Source organism: Crotalus tigris, unplaced genomic scaffold, assembly GCF_016545835.1.
Source record: "Crotalus tigris isolate CLP2741 ecotype Arizona unplaced genomic scaffold, ASM1654583v1 scf7180000023924.132734, whole genome shotgun sequence".
Classification (NCBI taxonomy): domain Eukaryota; kingdom Metazoa; phylum Chordata; class Lepidosauria; order Squamata; family Viperidae; genus Crotalus; species Crotalus tigris.
Window position 1 is genome coordinate 45966 of NW_024100270.1, and position 17359 is coordinate 63324.

At 37.4% G+C, this 17359-nt stretch overlaps 1 protein-coding gene across 1 annotated transcript in view; it reads left to right on the forward strand.

Annotated features, from left to right (window-relative positions):
• LOC120298504 (cytochrome P450 2C5-like) overlaps positions 1-17359 on the forward strand; it is an 82627-nt gene that overhangs the window by 34864 nt on the left and 30404 nt on the right. The window contains exons 6-11 of the mRNA XM_039322298.1: positions 6263-6475; positions 6983-7145; positions 8312-8461; positions 9821-9981; positions 11035-11205; positions 11804-11945. Of these exons, the coding sequence (XP_039178232.1) occupies positions 6263-6475; positions 6983-7145; positions 8312-8461; positions 9821-9981; positions 11035-11205; positions 11804-11945 (1000 nt within the window). The remainder of the gene's footprint in view (positions 1-6262; positions 6476-6982; positions 7146-8311; positions 8462-9820; positions 9982-11034; positions 11206-11803; positions 11946-17359) is intronic.

Here is a 17359-nt window from a genome sequence, read left to right on the forward strand (position 1 = left end):
AGGTGCAGAGAGTCCCAGGCAGACCTTGAGGCTGCCTGGGCCAGACAGGCTGTCTCCAGCCTATTGCACATGCACAAGGCGGGAAAAATATGTTGCACTTATTGGTTTTCAAAAGCCAATAGAATAAAAGGGAGTAGCACAGCTAAGGAAAAGGGGAAAAAATGGCAGACTGTGTTTTTCGGCGACCCCCGTGAAATGGTCATTCGACCCCAAATGGGGTCCTGACCCACAGGTTGAGAACCACTGTCCTAGAAAAATAGATAACCACATCTCGTGGCAAATTCCTTTGTCTCGCAACCCTAGAATTAACCCTAAAAACTTTTTCCGTCTCTCTCAATATTTCTTTAGGCTCAGCTCCCAAAATAAGAGCTATATCTTTTACCACCACTTGTCTCAAATCCTCTTGAATATTTTCCTTCATTCCCCTTATTCTTAAAGCAAATTCCATGTTTTTGTATTGTAACATAGTAACTTCATCCTGTATTATTTCCACATTATTTTCTACTTTGTCAATTCGATCTTCCAGTTTTTCAAAATTTTCCACAACATCATCAATATGCTGAGCCAAGGTGGCACAGCAGTTAGAGTGAAGTACTGCAGGCCACTTTAGCTGACTATGTTCAGCAGGTCAGCGGTTCAAATCTCACTGGTTCAAGGTTGACTCAGCCTTCCATCCTTCCGAGGTAGGTAAACTGAGGACCCAGATTGTTGGGGGCAATGTAAATATATATATACATTGCTAACTGGTGTACACCGCTTAGAGAGTGCTTGAACTTAAAGCGGTATATAAGTCTCATAAATAAATAAATAAATAAATGCTCATCCAGAAGATCTATTTGACCAACAAACTTTTGAAATGCAAATGCTATGTCCTCTGTCAATTTCATGAATTTATTTTCAATAAAAATCTCCATCTCTTCTTTAACCTGTTGTGCCTTTTTTTCCAAGGCATCCTGTAAATCTTTAAGTATAGATGCTGGAGACAATGGAGAAGGTGGTGGAAACTTAGACTTAGCTTGCTGAGCTGTCTGCATTACCAGGAAGATTGAGGCTTTAGAAGCAACAGAAGCTCCGAGACGCTTTGAAGCCATTTTATTTTTAAGACCACTTATAAAAAGTCTGCTAAAATCTTATAAAATCAACAAATACATCCCCCCAAAAAAAAGAAAAAAGGAGAAGGGGAAAAAAGACAAAAGCCCCCTTAAAAGAAAAAAAGAAGATTCTTGCAATTTATACAAACGCAAAATCTGTTACATTGTTCCAAGTAGAAGTTCCGGTCCTTTCACTCAATGAATCAACATCTCAGTGCCATTTTTCACCACTCTTATTTAAAAGAAGGAGAAGATAAGTTCTTTTCCAGAGTTAAAGTCCGAAATAATCCCCATTTTAGTCTCTCCTGGTCAGCTATGTCTGCTTTAAAATTTACTCACAAGTTCATTTTAAGCGCAGATATGGAAGCAGCGTCTAGCTTTGCCCTGGAAAAATCAGACTCCGTGGGAGTTCACCCTCTGACCACCAAAAAAGAAAACATGGGGGCATCAGGGAGCTCTACCACTATCTGAGGAAAGCTCACCTCCTCACCTTCTCCCGGGGAGAGAGTTTCCAAGCTGCGAGACAGCTGTTGCTCGCTGTCTCAGCTGGCTTTGACACATCCCAGGGCTGACGGCTGAAGAAAGCCACCATCGCCATGGCCGTCACCACCGGAAGTCAACAAATGCAAAATATTGAAGACAAGTCAGTAGTAGTAGACCAGAAATTAGAGGCTCTGCAAGATGAAAATCAAAGATTGGTGCAATCTAATGTGGAGCTGGAAAAAAATATGGCAAGGATGGAGTTTGAACGTGCATCATACTTTCTAAGATTCCAAAATGTGGTAGAAGAGAGTGATGACAACTTGTTACTATTGATGACTGAGTTATTGGTGGACTTGCTCGGAATGGAAAGGGATCAAATCAAAAGAGAAGTTGATCAAGTCTATAGAGTGAATTCAAATTATGCAAGAAGAAATAGAGTGCCTAGGGAAGTTCATATTAGATTCAGCAAAAGAGCAGTATGGGATGAGATCCTGAGACTATGAGGGACCAACTTCTGAAATACAAAGATAAAGGTTTGATAGTTCTCAAACAGATCCCAAGAAGAATTAGAGAAGCTCGAAGAGAATACCAATTCTTAATGAGGAAATTGATCAGTTAAGGACTGAACTTTAGATGGTTGATCTCAGAAGGATCAACAGAGGACTTTTTTTAATAATCTTGGAGAGAGGTGAGGTGGAACCTAACAAACCAGAGGAAACGACTGCAGGAACATCGAAACAAAGAGAGGAAGAAGAGCCTAAAAAGTTTCAATCAGAGGAAGATGTGAGGCCTAAAGATCAGAGGCAGATAAGCCCTTCTAGAAAATTGAGATCTCGACACAACTGAAACTATGGAGGAAATTGGAATTCTTTCAATAAATATAAATGGTCTTAACTCCCCATCAAAAAGGAGTAAAATATTTCATAGACTACAAAAGCTAAAAATGGATATAATTTGTCTCCAGGAGACACACATTAAGTCACAACATTCTAGAATACTTCAACAATCAAAACTTTGCAAACTTAGGATATTTTTGCTGTAAATTAGGATATTATGTATCCTAATTTGCAACCTAAGTGTTGGAGATGTGGATGCTTGGATGCAACTTATTACCATATTTGGTGGACGTGTAAAAACATAAAAGCCTTTTGGATTAAGATTTGGTGGAACATTCAGAAGATTTTTAATAGAAAGATAAAGCTTTCACCAAAATTATTCTTGTTAGGTATTATTGTAGATTGTGATGTTAAAGAAACTATTTTAATGTTGAATCTTATTACGGCGGCAAGGTTATTGTTTGGACAATATTGGAAGAAATATTCTTTGCCTACTATATATGTAGGTCTTTGGTTATTCGGGTTTTCTCCCGCCCTCCTCCCCTACATCAAAGGCACCACAGATAAAATCAGCAAAATTCTCCACAAACACAATATCAAGACAGCCTTCGGCACCAACCAAAAAATAGCCAACATCTTAAGAAACCCCAAAGACATAATCCAGCTAGAAAACCAAGGAGTCTATGAAATACCATGCAAAATCTGCCCAGCCACATACATTGGACAAATTAATAGGAGAATAAATGCACGCATCACAGAACACAAGAATGCAGCCAGAAAAGAAGAAAAAACTTCCTCCCTCTTCCAGCACCTTAAAGCTACAGGACATGAAATTGATTTTGAAGGAACCAAACTAATCTCCAAAACTGAACACCACAACAAGAGAATAATTATGGAAGCCATCAAAATAAAAAAACACCCCCACAACATGAATAAAGGTGACGACACCTCCCACGTACCAGACATCTGGAATCTAGCCCTAATCAACAAACGAGAATGACACAATTTTGGTTATATTCCTTTTACTCTGAATGCATAAAAAAGGACAGACCATCAGGTCTATAGTATCTGTTAAACTCAGTGTTTCAGTATCTATGCTTGAGTCTTGCTCAAATATGGAGTTAGCACTGTATTATTGGTTAATGCCTATTTCCCTCCATTTTGTGAGCATAGAGAAATAAACAAACTGTAGGATCAGTTTGATCCCTATGTAAATTTGCTATCATGGCATTACCCAGACTCAATTATAATAATAGCTGGGGATTTTAACGCATGCATTGGCAAATCTGATGCTTCCCTACAAACATATTTTAAGTGGCCAGTGCCCCCTAAAATTGATGTAGGCCTCATAGCAGCCAGACAATCTAAAGATCAGAAATGTAATAGAAATGGGGTCGAACGACCATTTCACGGGGGTCGCCAAAAAGTTGAGGACTTTCCCTGCCCGGGAGCGTTGCGCATGCATGGTGTCGCCCCCTGCACTGGCCGAGGCATAGCTGGCAAGGGGCAGTAACGGCGCAGGGAGACCACCAAGGGAGATAAGGCACCCGCCGGGCCCCACGCATGGCAGCAACCCTCCCTGTACCTGCTGGCCTCCCACCTCCCACCCCTGGCCCTCTATTACTTACGTTTTTAGTAATTGCTCAGCAGGGAGGGGTGGAAACTTTCAGACAGCTCGTTTTCGCTGCAGACAACTTGCAGCACCGTTTGCAGAATGAGACTTTTGGTGGGCTCAGCGGGGCAGAGACAGCCTGGACAATTCCTATTGGCTTTTGAACGCCAATAGAATTAGACTCTATTCAAGAGAGTCTATTCTATTGGCTTTCAAAAGCCAATAGAATAAAAGGGAGTAGCACAGCTAAGGAAAAGGGGGAAAAATGGCGGACTCGTTGTTTGGCCACCCCCGTGAAATGGTCGTTTGACCCCAAATGGGGTCGCGACCCATAGGTTGAGAACTGCTGTTCTAAAGGAGCTTACTACATCCCGGCAGCTTGTAAGGTTTTCCAAGCTAAGGCATTCTCTCAGCTCCTCTATGGCTCGCAAATATGTTCATTTGCAAAGCTTAATGCTATTGAAATTATTCAACATAAGTTTATTAGAGCCATACTGATGGTACCTAAAAGTGTTAAAAATGCCATCCTACAGGTGGAAATAGGTTTAGTTTCATTGGAAGCTAGAGAATGGTTCTTTCTTCTTACCTTTTGGCTAAAGTTAATTTGATGGCTGTAGGGTTAGCCCCGTTAATATTTATAGGTCATTTTAAATCGTCATGGGAAAAAAGCACTAGATAAAATTAAATCGCTGGGCTTCTCTATGAAAAGTCTGTGTTCATTAGGATTTGATAATGCTAGAACTGCCTTGAATCAACGTATCTGGGATATTGATCTCCAAACAAACTTAAGTAAGGTGGCACATTCCAATATTTGTCACTTGCTTCCAGAAGGTTTCTCCCCAGCTTCTTATCTATTTTCCATTACAATTTTGAAATTTCGTAAACTTTCACCTTAGCCAGGGCTGGATGTGTTGCTCTCGGCAGTCCTTTTTGGACAGTTTAAGGGCATTCCTATGCACCATCGGTTGTGTCCATGTGGTGATGGCTCTATAGAAACCTTAAGCCATATGCTGCTTCATTGTTCTTTATATAAATAGATTCTTATATATCCAATATTAAAGAAGTTTCCAGGAAGGAGATATGAATTTTATCTAAAGTTGCTACTTTTGGATAAGGATCCGAAAATATCAATTCAGGTTGGCCAATTTTGTGCCACTATTTGCACAATACGTCGCACCATTATCAAGGTCTGAAAAAATTTAATATGATGTTTTATTTTTAGAATTTCAGATTATATTACATTGATTGTTTGATGGTTTTATATTCTATAAATATGGAAGTAAAATTGTCACTGTTGTTATATTTTGATTATGTCTGGCCTTATGGCTGTAATAAACAGATTGATTGATTGATTGGGTCCTCATTTTACCGACCTCGGAAGGATGGAAGGCTGAGTCAACCTTGAATCAAGGTATGTGCCACTGTGGCCAGATCAATTACAGGTAACAAAGTCTTTTGACCATCATTACTGTTCTGTTTCAATCGTAAAGGCATTGAGACGAGGCAGGAGTAACAACAGTCTTCTCTTTATTTAATCACCAACAGAACCAAAACAAAATGGCACAGATTCCTTTTATAACCCTTTTCAGGGACAGTGTCAACCAATCAATGCAACATATTTCTCCCACCTTGCGCATGCGCAATAGGCTGGAGACAGCCTGTATGGTCCCAGGCATTCACGTGGTCTGCCCGGGCGTCTCTGCAGCTTCCTACACCTGCTGAGTCACTCAGCAGGCCCAGGACATAACACTTACAATATGGGCTCATCCAAACATTGAATGTGACTACAGGTGACGTTATCCCGGGACATGTATATTCACCTTCATTCACAAAAAATATTGCCCCATGATGCACCATTTTGCCCAGTTAAAGGTCATGACAACATTGTACTTACTTATGATCATAATATTGAATTCAGGGCTGTGACAACTCAATGAAAGAAAAAGAAAAACAGGGTTCAGTAGCAAAAGTTAATTAATTACTCTTTCACAAGTTATTGTATAGTCAGCAAATAAGAGAGAGTGCTTAAAATGAGTTGTTTATTTAAGGATTTAGCCAAGGTTGTCCACAGTCCAAAGACAAAAATGTTGATAAGTAACTTTCCTATACAAATAGAGGTGAAAGAATAATTTGAGCTGAATGTAAACAAGAGGTTTGTAAAGGTTAGAGGAAGTGAAGAATTTAGATGTGATTGGGGATTCAATTGGTCTCCTTCTTTCAACGTTGTCTCCTTTAAACAGCTTTTTGGATTTTTGAAGAGGAAAACAACTGAGGAGAGGATGGAGCTGACATGGGCAGGAGTTCTGCTTCTTCTCTGTATACTTTTCACCCTTTTCTCATCTTTCCAAATGTACAAGAAAAAAGGGCAGCTGCCCCCTGGACCTACTCCATGGCCTATTCTGGGGAACCTCTTTCAGCAAGATGTACTACCTCTAAAAAAATCCTATAAAAAGGTAACTATTGTACTTCTTTGCTTTTTCAGGTGATTATTTTGAAAGTTATATGCACATTTCCTAGTTTAAGGAGTTTGATTTTCTTTTATAAGAGTCCAATTTTATTAGGGGCTCTTGTGCATCTTCAGTAGGAATTTTAATTTAAAGTCACCTAGTTACAGTCTGATAAATACACAATGGAGGTTACAAAGTTCATTAAAATATGTGGTTACAAGCAAAACTTGCTATCATATATTTTGTAGTACTAGATTACTTGCAAAAATGTATTATACAGTCAAAATTGTGATTATCTCATTCCCATCATCTCACCAGCTAGGAGATACAGTACATGCAATTTATCCAATCAAATTGATGAACCCTGTAGATACTAAGAATTATTAAAGGTTAGATTCAACATGATTTCTCTGTTATGAATTTAAGAAATATTTCAAGCATGCTTTAGAATAATTTCACCAAAAAATGCTTTATCGTTTAATTAACTCGGTTTTCATCTAATTTTACCTTTAGCTTATAGAGAAGTATGGACCTATATTTACTATCTGGATTGGATCAAAACCAATGGTTGCTCTTTGTGGATATGAGGTGGTAAAAGATGCTTTGATAAATCAAGCAGAAGAATTTGGTAGGCGAACTAATACGGCCTTTCACAGACGAGTGTTCCAAAATAAAGGTTGATTCGCTTTTATTTCTTTATTCGTTGTAGCTCTTTTTAATTTTCTATAAGTAATTTTAAATTATTTTAATGCTCTTAATATTATTGATAGTTATGAAAGTTTCACTTGAAATGAAGTTTTGTAAAGAGGTTGATCTGGTCATGTTTTTTGAAGAGGGAGGAACACCTTTTTTTCACCCTTTCGCTTCCACTGATCACTTCTGAAATCTGTTCTGGTTGTTCCTTACATTCAAAAAAAAAAAAAAAAGTAATCTCACCTTTAAACTGGTCCTTTGGGAAGGCAGACAAAATGTTCTTCAAAGAGGATACTTTGACAATTTGGACTTTGAATAAACAGGAGAGAAAGAATATTGAAAGAATATGGTTTTGATGTTGGACAAAATCTCTGAGAATATTGTGGACATCCAAAAATAAGAAACAAATAGCTCATTGAGCAAATCAGGTCAGAGTTTCCATTGAATGCATAAATGACCAGACTGAAATTATCATTCTTCAGACATACAGTATGGTTCAAAAGTCTTGCTCTCTAGAGGAGGCTATAATGGTGAGAAAAATAAAGGGAAAAGGAGGACCATTTGCAACGTCAATGAACTCAGTTAAAATGATGACAAATGTACCCTTACAAGTCCTGAAGAATTAGGTTAGGGATAGATTGTGTTGGAGGAAATCTAAAGGTAGCTAAGAGTTGAGAGTAACTTGTTAGCACACAATCAAGCAAGCTAGTACATACATAATTGGAAGTGATTTATTTTTGTCAATAAAGCCTCTACAGCAAATAATAATAATAAAATAAAATCCACAACTCAAAACGACTCCAATTTTCTTCTGCTTACTGAAAATGGCATCTCAGTATAGAGTTCCATGTCTAGTGTAGGGATTTCTTTCTATCTATAACACACTTATGACAGCAGTCAAGAATGGAAAGATGGCAACTGTGACGTTTGCTTCATTGGTATTTCAAACATCAAGCCTTGTTTACTTTAAATGTGAGGAAGGACATTTCTCTGATGCATAATTTATTGCAGTGTAGTAGCCTCTTTCAGCTATGATTGAAACAAAGATTTGAAAAAGAAAAGTGCCTGAAATATTATATCGAAACATGCTCGTCCACAAAAGCTGAGAATTGACCAACATCATGATCCTTTTGGTGTCTTTTGTTTCAGGAATATCTACAAATGATGAGAAGAAATGGAGGGAGCTGCGACGGTTCACACTGTCCACCTTGCGAGATTTTGGGATGGGGAAGAAAAGAATGTCTGAGAGGGTGCAGGAGGAAGCTCTTTGTCTGGTGGAGGAAATGGCTGCCACAAAAGGTCATCTAAAGAAACTGAGACCTGTTCTCCCACAGAAGAATCATATCAGGAAGACTATTATCTTTTAAAATATGAAACTGGAAAGGGTTTGTTGTTTTATGTGAAGTTACAGGAAAACTAGATTCTAAACTGAAACTCAAATCATCTGTGCTTAAGTGCACAAAATAAAGAAAAACTTAGATAGGTATATATATGCGTGTAAAATAAATGAGGTAAGGAAAATATGGATAAGAATCAACTGCATGAGTGATGGAGATCTGTGAGGTGGCGTGGATTTGAATTAAGGCTATTGTAGGAAATGACCAGGCTGATCCCAAGGGAGGGATCAAACAAATCATCAGTCATGAGTCCCTTCATGCCCACAAGAGATCTACATCCAGCCTATCTTGAATCCTTCTACTCTTATCTCCCGCTAATTTCCTTTGGCCATTATTAGTTCAGATTCTTGTAGAGAGCTTAAGCTTACAATAAATCTTTATACCCATTTCAACTGCCTGGATCGCCTGATTTGCCTGGTGCTTGACAGATATAAATTTATCTTTTTTCCAGGAGATGTAGCATCTTGGAAAATCATGTTCCATGGACAAGTCTTTTCTGGAAGGAGATTTAAAAAAAATAAATAGAAAAAAATGTGAATGGAATATTATTATTATTTTTTTTAAAAAAAGAAGAGCTGGATAGATTAGAAGGAGACAGTGCTGAGGGAATAGAGTGCTCAGTTAAAACTGGGAAAAGAAGCCAAAAAAAACTGTTTAAACAATTTATTTGAACATGATTATATATCAGGCAAATTCAAGAGCCAGAAAAAGAAGTTATGGATGAATGACATAGGTAATCTAAAACTAGAAAGGAAAACATATTATCATAAATAGTATTCATCTAAAGATTTGTGCCTCTTTTGAATATAATCATGAATGCACAAATCTCTGGAATCAGAAGGGGAAAGAAATGAAATAATAGGATTATATTTTAAAAAAGAAAGAAGAAAGAAATTAGAAGGTGGAGGGAGAGACAGTCAGGAGAGTGAAAACTGGAAATAGAAACTTCTAAGGGAAGGAACAGGGAGGGAAAAACCCACCATGAGCAGAAAAGGGCAGAGAAAGTGAGAAAACAATTCTTGACAGAAGACAGCAAGAAGGTTTTCAAAAAAACCTCTAGAGGTTATAAGGTTTATGTTTTCATTTAATTACATCTAGGTTCTTCTATTTAATATTATTTATTTAAAAATACCAATAAAATTTTTGAATAACTTCTTTGACCCAAACCACTTTTTTTGTTGAAGTTCTGTGGTGAGAATTGTGGAAAGGAAGATCCCCATTCTTTGATCCCTCCCATTAATGTCTGTGGCCTTTGTTGCAGGGCAGCCTTTTGACCCAAGAAGAAATTTGGCAAGTGCTGTTTCTAATGTGATCTGTACAGTCGTCTTTGGCAATCGATTTGATTACAATGATCAAACCTTCATAGAGAACCAGCAGATTGTGGAGTTTCAAACAAGATTTCTGACTGGTTTCCTAGGACTGGTATGTTTTTCCTCTCTGATGCTCTTCCTGCTATAAACACTCATTTTTACTAGTGGGTCTCTCTTTGTGTTCGAATATCCAAATAAGGGATGTGGAGATTGCTGTAGATGTAGAGATTACTGTAGATAAGCAGGAGAAGTCAAATCCAGACATCCAACAAGACTGAGCCATCAAAATATAAATTGGTTCTCAGCAAACCTTCTTTCCTGGCTGGGCTTATTTCCCACGGGATCATTTCATTCTCTCGTAACTGCTGTGGGCCCTGACCTGCTTATTTCTCGGACTTGCCCATTTCTTAATTAGTCAGGGAGAGCCAAACATGGAATTTCACTGGAGAGGCTGATTCCTCCTAATTGTAATGTTTCACTTAATTTTTTCATCCCTTGACTGAAAAGTTAACTTTAATTCTCAAACTTATTTCCATGTTGTTCTAAGAAATGACAATAGCACTATCCCCCGAGCTATTAGGTTTGTGATATAAGAGGAATATCAATATTGTGATCAAACTGAAAGGTATATTATTATAATAATTTTTAAAAGTACAATGCTACATATTTAACTATATATAATTTGATAATCATCATATCAAATTATGCACAGGCACCTTTCTTCTTCTCATGGCATTTTTAGACATTTCCCCTATTCTTATGTCCCTCTTTCCTCCCTGCTTCAAGAACTGTCATCATTTTCATCATTATCCCTTCATGGGATAGCTGGGGTGAGGCTTGACAGAATATATCCTGCAGGGAACTCAGGCTAGGTGAGGACAGATCTGGGGAAAAGGCTTGTCAAAGAGATTCCTTTTTAACCAACTTATTATAAATAAAAATTCCTACCATGCAGTATTTCCTAAGACACTATATTTTCTCAACACTAAAATTAAAGATAGCTTACTGAGATTCTTGCCAAACCTGTCTTCTTTGTCTTGGCACCTAGCTGAGGTTTGATAATTAACAATATCAGACTAAAAGCTAATCTCTGAATATTTGGGGCATTAAGCCTTCACCATTATGGTCTAAAAACATATACTGTTTAACGTCAACTCTGCAACAGGTGTACAATACTTTTCCAAAAACAATGGAATACTTTTTGGGACGACATATCGAGTCTGAGACAGAAAAAGTCTATGATTATATCCGTGAGAAAGTGGAATTGCACAAGAAGACACTGGATCCCCAGAACCCGTGTGACTATATTGATTGCTTCCTTCATAGAATGGAGAAGGTAGGCATAGATACCATCTCTGCATAACTGTCTAAATATCTCCAATATGTATCTAAGATGAAAGAATATGAAAATATTTATCCCCCTTTTTATTACTTTAATTTGCCATTTATTAACATGTACTCTTATGCCTGACATAATTAAAAATGAGTAAGTATAGACATTTGCTTTACATGCTAATTTACACCTCTTCTACACTCTTAATAGGTGATATAAAGATAATAATTCATCTTGCAGGAGCAATTTCTATTAGAATTAGTCTCTCAGATATAACATTCAAGCTTCTGTGCTCAGATCTAATCCAGTTTTCCCACCATACAGCTTAAGAGTTGCTTTTGTCCAGCTCTAAATAACAACCTATAATTCTCGTAATTTCTTGTGGTAAATATTTGATAGATAGGTCAGACAGGCAAATTGTTTCCTCTCTGCATCAAATGGTGATTGCATAAATGCTTTACAATTGAAAAATTCTCCTCTATATTCTAAAGTTAGTCAGTTAAGTTTCCTTTAACTGAAAGAAACACTATGAAGAGTTTCATAAATTACTTTAATCAACCCCATTTTCATCCTTCTGTTTCCCTTTCTATTTTCTTTTCAGGAGCAGAACTCATCTGAGGGAATCTACACTCTTGATGATCTTGTGATTACTGTGCTTACTCTCTTTACTGCTGGGACAATAACCACAAGCCGAACTTTGCTACGCAGCCTCCTAACAATGGCTAAATTGCCACATATTCAAGGTACAGAAATAACCACTAATATATAAAGGTGTCAACTCTTTAGGGCAGGGCTCTTCAAACATGGCCCCTTTGTGACTTGTGGACTTCAACTCCCAGAATTCCTCAGCCAAGCACTCTAGCTGAGGAATTCTGGGAGCTGAAGTCCACAAATCATAAAAGGGCCAGGTTTGAAGACTCCTGCTTTAGGGCTTCCACTAATAATCCTGGAAAAAATAAAGTAAGGATGCTGTTGAGTAAAGTAAACTCATTGCAGCTGCATTTCTGCAGTTTTCCTGGCAGGTTTTGGGAAGTGTTTGCCAAGATCTTCTTACAGAATGTTTTGCTGTGTTTTGTTTATTTCCCAGTTTAACTAACATGCCCTTGGAACAACTGGGCTTCCATGAAATCTTGAGATTACACAAAGACAGTTCTAGTAAAATAATATCCACTAGATCAAGGGTCCCCAATCCTGTCTCCTTGGACCAGAATTGTTGGGAATCAGGCCATGCAAGCAGGAGACGAGTGCTTGAGGCTTCATTTGAGCATGCATGGGAGTTAAGTTGCACATGCAAATCCAAACTCTCCCTCCTGCCGCCACTACTGCTGTCGGTCCATGGAGCCAGAGAGGTTGGGGACCACTGCATTAGATCATGAAGAGGCAAGATGTGATTGAACGCTTTAACAACAGCAGTCTTTTCCTTCATACAGCCTTAAGGCAGATCAATTAATTAATTGAGTACTTGCTTTAAGGAGTCCTAGTATGAATGATTAATTTAATATGGTATAGCTTTTCTTAAGAATCATTTTTGTATCAGTATAAACCCACATCCTTTTAACTCACGATATCATCCTTAACATTTGAACCGTACTGCTATAAGCAGTGACAATATTATAAATCTTAATCTACAATACCCCCGCAAAATTGATTGGCAGCTGTATCCTGAAGCATTCTTTCTTTGGAAATGAACCTTGAGGTTTTTGAGGGAATAAATTGTTTGTACTCTGCTGGCACATAATATTCATTCTCATCATCATTTTTACCATTCTCTATCCATTGCGTGATGAAGTTCAAGTTCAAGTTTATTACAGTCAAAGACCCATACAGTCCTGCCAATTGGGCCCACAAAACTTGCTGATGTTGTCGATCCATCTTGTTTTAGGTCTGTTTCGTGGACACTTTTTATCGAGTGGGATTCATTCTATGACTGCCTTGGTCCTCCTGCCATCAGTTCTTCTTGCTATGTGACTGGCCTATTTCCATTTCAGTTCTTTTACTCTTCTTGATGATATCATATACTTTCGTTTGTACTCTAATCCACTTGCAGGTCTTTCTATCTTGTCTTGTAATGCCGAGCATGTATCTTTCTATGGCTCTTTGTGCCACTTGTGGCTTTTGTATCAATTGTGAGGTTAGTGTTCATGGTTCACTGGCATATGTTAGAGCAGGTAGTATACACTGATCAAAAACTTTTCTCTTCAGGCATAGGAGGAAGTTGTTCTTAAAAATGATACTTAGCTTGCTGAGTGCCTACCAACCACATTTAACATGTCGATCAATTCCCTTTATTGAATCACCTTCCATTGACATCCATTGGCCAAGGTATATGCAGTGGTCTACTATATCTAATTCTTCTTCACATATATTTCTTTTCTTTCTTTGGTGAATTTATTAAACATAACCTGGCTCTTTTTCAGGTTTATTTTTAAGCCAAATGGTTCTCCTGCTTTGTGCAGCTCTCATATGTCTATTTGTAGCTCTTCTGGATCTTGGGAGAAGAGAACAATATCATTTGCAAATCTTAAGTGATTTAAATAAGCGCCAGTGATTTTTATTCCATTTTTTGCCCAGGCTAGTTTGCAAAATACTTCTTAAAGGCAGACTGAGAAAAGAATAGGGATATTGTATTGTCTTGTCGTACACCTTGTTCTATGTTGATTTCCACTTTAAGATCATTAAGGCAAATTGCCGCCATTGTTTTTCATATATTGATTGTAGTATGTTTATGTAAGAAGTATCTATGCCTTGGTTGAGCAATGCCCTAATTATTGCTTGCTGGAATTCTGAGATGTAGTCAATGAAATTGTAGTCAATGAAAGCCATGCACAGAGGCATGGTGTATTTGTTGTACCTTTCAATGCCTTGATGAACAACCTGGATGTGATCTATTGTGCTGTAACCACTTCTGAACCCTGCATGCTCCTTTGGCTGTGCATCATTTAATGTTCTCAATATTCTTTTTGCTATTATCTTGGTGAAAACCTTGTCAATGTGTGAAAGGAGGCTTATTGGGCAATAGTTCTTTAAATCATGTTGGGCCCTTTTCCTGTGTATAAGAATCACTTCAGCATTTTTCCATTCATCGGTTATTTTTTCTTTTCTGAGGCAACTCAAGACCAGATGGATTACACCCCAGAGTTCTCAAGGAACTGGCAGATGTGATATCGGAACCACTGAACTATATTTTTCAAGGATCCTGCAACACAGGGGAACTACCAGAGGACTGGAAAAGAGCTGATGTAGTTCCCATCCTCAAAAAAGGAAAAAAAATGAATCCAGGAAATTACAGACCTATCAGCCTGGCCTCAATACCTGGAAAGATCCTGGAAAAGATAATCAAACAACGAATCAACGAACACCTAGAGGCAAACAAAGTGATTACTAAAAGCCAACATGGGTTTGTCAAAAATAGATCATGACAGACAAATCCTATTGCATTCTTTGACCAAGTGACAAAATTAGTGGATCAGAGGAATGCTGTGGACATAATTTACTTGGACTTCAGTAAGGCCTTTGATAAAGTAGATCACAACCTACTACTTGATAAGATAGAAAAATGTGGGGTAGACAGAATCACCACCAGATGGATCCGTAGCTGGCTGACCGGCAGTACTCAGCAAGTGGTCCTCAATGGAACTGCATCTATCTGGAGGGAAGTGTGTAGTGAGGTGCCCCAGGGCTCTGCTCTGGGCCCAGTGCTCTTCAACATCTTCATCAATGATTTGGATGAAGGGATACATGGGGAACTCATCACACCAAGCTGGCAGGAATAGCCAACATTCCAGAAGACAGGCTTAAGATACAGAAGGATCTGGACAGACTTGAACACTGGACACTAACTAACAAAATGAAATTCAATGGTGAAAAAAGCAAGGTTCTACATTTAGGAAAGAAAAACCAAATGCACAAGTACAGCATAGGTGGCACCATGCTCAATAGTAGTAACTGTGAGAAGGACCTCGGAGTCCTAGTAGACAATCACCTAAATATGTGCTGCAGCTGCCAAAAAGGCCAACACAGTGCTAGGCTGCATTAACAGAGGGATAGAATCAAGATCACGTGAAGTATTACTACCACTCTTCAATGCCTTGGTAAGGCCTCACTTGGAATACTGCATCCAGTTTTGGTCACCACGATGTAAAAAAGATGTTGAGATTCTAGAAAGAGTACAGAGAAGAGCAACAAAGATGATTAGGGGACCTATATTGATCTCCAATATAATAATAATAAATTCTTGTATTATCTAATCTACTTCTGGATATACAGTTTAACATTGGTAAGACATTGTAGATGTTTCTAGACTCCCGACTAATTAAAAAAAACCTATCTGTTGTTTTTCCATACAGGTACTTAATGGTTTTAATCAATTGAGCTACTCATTAGATAAGATTTCCTTATTTAGATGCATATATTACAAAGTATATGAATGTTGTGAAACTAATTATGATTCTCTTTGGAAAGACTTATACCAAATATGATGGGGCAAGACTGCAGCAATTACTGCAGGAATATCTCCTTTACTAAAAATTGCTATTTTTGTTTCAAACTCTTTTATTTACTTTGTAAAGGTGAAAAAGTTCAGTGATAGAAAACCGGGGTTTTCTGTTTTTGTTCAAAATTGCCTGGAATAAATAAATTTGATATATTAACTTTAGGAATGTTTTGCAGTTTTTAAATCAGACATATAATTTTGAGAGAGAAATATCAGAACCATGAAAATTTGTAGGGAAATATCTGCTCCTAGTAGCTTTCCCTCCCTCAACAGCTATGCAGACACCATTTTTAAAATATCATCTTTAAAATATAGCTAACATTTTATATATTAAAAACATTTTTCTATATAATATGATGTTATAAAATTATATAATAGTGAAAACAGCAATCAATCCTGCCTTACTTTATGTCAGATTATGGAAGCTCTAAATATAATAAAATATAATATGAATATAAGTAATATTAGAGAGCCAATCTAGTATAGTCGTTAAGATACTAGCTTAAAAACTGGAAGTCCATGGGTTTTAGTACCGCCTCCTTAGACACAAAGCCAACTGGGAGTCATTTTCTCCCAATCCTAAGGAGGCAAGGACAAGCCGCTTCCAAAAACCTTGCCATGAAATCTGCAGAAAGTACTCCATGCAGTCATCAAAAGTAAAAAAGAAAAGCAGAGTCTAGGGAATATAATAATAATAATATGAATGCATATTGTTTTATATGATGGAGCAATGCACTAATCTGAATTCTTAATTGTTAATTGCAATTATATTTATAATTTATAATATATTTAAATATATTATATATTTAAAAAATCATTATAATAAAAAAACCTGAAAAAATCTTTTAATCTGAGGAGGCATGTGAATGTTGGGGATGGGGATGATGATGCTTTTTCTTAATCAATTAAGAAACCTAAATTAATGTCCTTAATCTAGGAAAGAAAAATTATGGCCTTGTTTCAGCAGGAACAGTAGCCATTTAATCCCAGTGATAACTGTCAGTTGGGAAGCACAGGCTGAAACTATGATGCACAGACTGAAACTCCTTCTGGCCTAGGAGACAAAAGTTGGGTGATCTGTTGACTTTGGTGAAGAACACATTATAAATACGAGAAAACTTCCCAACTAAAAATTAAGAAACTGCATAATTTCAATTTCCCTCCTATTGTGCTCCAATTGATAATTGCAATCAATTTTATATTTTATAAAGATTTTAAAATTGTTTCTTTTTTAACTTGATAGTGAAATAAAAAAGAAAAAGAAAAGAAAAGCAATATACAAAAAAAAAAGAAGAAAAAGAAGATGAAGCGTTTAAATATTCCCTCTCTTTCCCACCTCCTTTGTTTCCTTCTTCTCCAGATGTAAATAAGTTAGGACTTCTTTAAATTCTAATTATTAATTTAAAAATTGAAAATTTGTTATAAAGTTGACAACTATTATGGATCCTGTCTGGCCCCAAACATAAAATAAAATAATTAAACATTTTTTGAAGGGAGCAAAGGCTCTGGAGTAGTACCTGCCATGACTTTCGCTGAAGATGATTGGCTACAACTGCAGGACAGATCTACCTGCCTGGTGTCATGGGCAGCAGAACCTGCCCTCAGGCTGTTCTGCTAAACTCTGGTACTCTATTGTGGTGGCACCTCGCAACTCATACTGCTTCA